This window comes from Austrofundulus limnaeus, unplaced genomic scaffold (assembly GCF_001266775.1).
Source record: "Austrofundulus limnaeus strain Quisiro unplaced genomic scaffold, Austrofundulus_limnaeus-1.0 Scaffold217, whole genome shotgun sequence".
Lineage (NCBI taxonomy): Eukaryota > Metazoa > Chordata > Actinopteri > Cyprinodontiformes > Rivulidae > Austrofundulus > Austrofundulus limnaeus.
In genome coordinates this window covers 74,248-78,044 of record NW_013952619.1, presented here as the reverse complement: position 1 = coordinate 78,044, position 3,797 = coordinate 74,248, and the positions used below count along the sequence as shown (strand labels likewise).

At 37.3% G+C, this 3,797-nt stretch overlaps 1 protein-coding gene across 8 annotated transcripts in view; it reads left to right on the top strand.

The window, feature by feature from the left end:
• Nucleotides 1–1,097, top strand: part of LOC106525199 (troponin T, fast skeletal muscle isoforms) — a 15,770-nt gene extending 14,673 nt beyond the window's left edge. For 7 of the 8 annotated variants that reach the window (XM_014019344.1, XM_014019345.1, XM_014019348.1 and 4 more), the window contains one exon: nucleotides 729–1,047. In XM_014019344.1, the coding sequence (XP_013874798.1) occupies nucleotides 729–765 (37 nt within the window). In that variant the 3' untranslated portion in view covers nucleotides 766–1,047. Of the gene's footprint in view, nucleotides 1–728 lie in introns of all 8 variants that reach the window. The other variant, XM_014019341.1, reaches the window with a different exon arrangement.
• The last annotated feature ends 2,700 nt before the right edge of the window (nucleotides 1,098–3,797 follow it).

Here is a 3,797-nt window from a genome sequence, read left to right as displayed (position 1 = left end):
CTGTATATATGTGTATTTTTGTGCTGATAAGCCTGAGTGGTCTGTTGACTGACCTTTTTATTTGTTCAAATAATTGTTATGGGCAGGTTACAATATAAAAATGTTTGTTATAATCATGTCTTGTGATTATTTGACAGGAGTTTTACTTTTAAACTTTAAGTGTATTTAATTTAGTTATGTTAGTTATGATAATTTTGTTATAATGTAAATACAATAAAAATTAAACCAAGATTTAGAATAATTATCATTTTGATCCATACATTGGTAATATCTGACTGGACCTCGTGACAGTTTATGTTCAACAAATTGGGCCCCGAGTCAAAAATGTTAAGAACCCCTGTTCTAAATTACATCAAATTTCAATTCAATTCAATTCAATTCAAAAAAATTATTCATTTCATTAAAAACAAAATAACTATTTACAATTTTAGCTCAATATCTGTGCATTTACCTTAGCTAATGACATTTTTGTGTTAGCTAAGTTTTTTTATCCAATATGTCATAATATACAGTATTTTGGTAATAGACAGACATGATTATCGGTTCGTTCTCACAAGTTACCAGCACAAAGACTGGGCTTGTTGATATGATGCAAATAGTTCAGCTGAGAGTCGCATCTCTACCAGTTTGTAAATCCACTTCTCTTGGCTGTTACTGTAAACCTGACTTTCTTTTAGAGCTGCTACAATTCTGACATGTTTCTTTTTCTGTGTTTTTTCAAATTACAGCAGCAAAAAGGGAGCTGCAGCTCGCCGCAGAAAGTAGATTGGTTCACTCCTTACTGCTCAGAAACCAAAGTGTGGTGACGGACAGACGCAAGACGAGACAACGTACGCTGTGGCACAGACTGCCCCATTGGAGAAACTATTAATGCTGAGGTACACCCTGCAGTTACCCAACCTTGCCCTGATACATGCAACCAGGAGCCTGTAGAACCTGCTGTCCCATAGGAAGAGAAACAACTCCATCTGTTTGCCATCATGCTTCCATACCCTCCACTGTTTGGTTCTCAGTGTTTTTGTAAATAAAGTGTGACTCTTCAAACCATGTCAGTAGATCTGTTGTTATTCAGAAACCAATAAAGTTCTGTATTTTCATATGTGTAATTTTAAGGTCATTTATTCAACACTTTTCTATAGATACTTGTTTGGCACAGGTCACAGCTGCCATCTAAAAACAGGCGCAGGTTGTGTTTAACTGCAATATGATAGAAAAGAAGCAGAAATTTATAATATTTAAAACATTACACACAGTGTAGTTCATTTTATTTCATTACCTCCGCCAAGGGCGAGATAATGCTTTCGGTCACGTCTGTCTGTCTGTCTGTCTGTCTGTCTGTCTGTCTGTCTGTCTGTCTGTCTGTCTGTCTGTCTGTCTGTCTGTCTGTCTGTCTGTGGACATTACTCAAAAACTTGTGGATGGATTGTCATGACATTTTTACCACGTGGATACTGGGCTAAGGAACACACCTTTAAATTTTGTTGATGTTCTGGATCACGAAAGCGGATACAGGAATTTTTTTTAACACTCTGAGATAGGTAAAGCTGTGATGCTTTCACAGGGCTTCTGTAAAAAAACAGTGAGCTGGATTGGACAGCACGGACTTCAAACTTTATAAAAGTAATGTTAAAGCCACATTTAATGATGAATATTTTTGCCATAATATGCACATTTTCAGAACGTTTTGTGACCAAGAAGTGCGTGACTGCACCCATTTTTCCCATTTTCTCAAACACACCACATTTCCGAAACAAGCAATCAAAACAGTTTCTCACTACTAGGCTTGTAAACAGAGAGCTGCCGGGCCTCAAAGTTTGGAGTAGTGATGGGATAAATGGCTTCTTGATGGGATCCGGATCTTAGGATCTCGTTTGTTTCATAGAGCCGTTCAAAAGAGCCGTTTGATTTTGAACGAGTTACGTCATCATGGGGAAATATGTCATCACATATGACGACGTGATGACGTCATCACGTTACGTGGGCGGAACCATGTGTTTTGTCAAGCAGAAATTCCCCTCCCCCTTTCCCATGAGCTTCTGTACTCCACCGCTCTGCCTGTTTTCCGTGAAAAAGCAAAGCAGGAGCAATTTAAGGATGAAATAATAAAGATTATTATGAGGAATAAAATTTATAAAACTACAAATGGCTCACACCTGCCCATGACTCGGTTCCTATCATTCATTGTAAAGAGCCTTTAAAAAGATTCAGATCATTCATGAACGTCACATCCCTAGTTTGGAGACGGGGGAGCCAAGAAGCACTTTATGAAGAGAGTCAAACCATTACAAACTCATACAAGGGGATAAAACTGATGTTTTACATGGTGAAATGTGACTGATGAAAACTTAGGAGCTTAATCCGACACCAGTTTGACAATGAATAACGTCGGGTGACGAGTCTGACTTTTTTTTTCACATTGGACTCCACCGAGAAGAAATCCCGTGCATACTGCCTGCTTAAATGTTCGCTACATCAGAACTTATTCGACAAATGTGTTTCCATCTCTGCTTTTGCGCATTAACTCTTACAGGATGGGGAAAATTGGTCTTGGCGAAGGTTTGCACTCTCCAAGTGCTTCTAGTCACTATACGTATTCACAACAAACCTAACCTCAGGGCACTAAACAAGTCTGTTCAAATTGTGTCCACAAAAACACAAAGAAGTTCTAATTGACCCAATCTGTTCATCAACATCCTAAAAACAAAGATGTCACCTCTTGTCTGAGTTTAGCTTTCATCTCTCCCAGATCTTCATCTTGTAGCTCATCAACTTCATTCTCCTCTACATCTCTGAGTACCAGAACACATCTCCATTTCTCAGGAATTTACTCTCAAAACCTTAAAATAACTGAGTCAATAACTGCACTGCCATCTCAGCTAGACCTTTCCACACCTCCACTGGTGTCATCAGGTCCAACCTTCCCTTTCTTTATTCTCTTCAAAGCTGTAAATCTATGGCTTCTGATACAAAAAAAACTACTTCAGTACCATATATATATATATGTGGTTGGCAATGGTTTTTTTAAACAGCTACTTTTGCTTTTATTTTGTTACATTTTAAGGCTAACAAAAAACTTAAAATGTAACAAAAAGCTAGCAAAGTTACTTCTTGACTTTAAAATGCAACACCTAGTTACTCGTTACAAAACTAAATATGTTCGAACTCATCATGAAAGATGTTTCTGCATTCTAAAACATGACATGTTGAATTTACTCAACCAAGTCACGTCAACTGACTCCACTGAGCCTAATCAATTAAATTCAGCAAAGAATATACATAAATTGCTTAGTTTACTTAACCTGGTTTAGTGGAACCAGTTTGGTTCAGTGAATTTAACAGTTTATTTCTTAGAGGGCGAGTAAAAGTACTTTTACTTTTACTTTCCCAATTTTTGTGAACAGTTTTATGACTTTTACTTGTGAAGTAATTTCATCAGTGAAATTTATTTTCACCAATGTCATTTTCTGTTCATGTAACTTTACTTTTACTTAGTTATTTTTTCAAGTACTTTATAGACCTCTGCCAGAAGCTCAAGAGTCAGTAGCAACAGGCAGCAGAATAAGCTGTTTGACAGAGAAGAGTTTGCAAGATTTCCATGTTCAGCTCTACTGCTCATCCCACAAATGCTTGTTCCTTACAAATTTGACACCATTTAAAAGGGAACAGACTTTCCAACAGTAACATTTATCAGCATTGTTCCACAAAGAAATAATCTAATAAACACAAATGTCCTTTCTACACACACACACACACACACACACACACACACACACACACACACACACACACACACACAC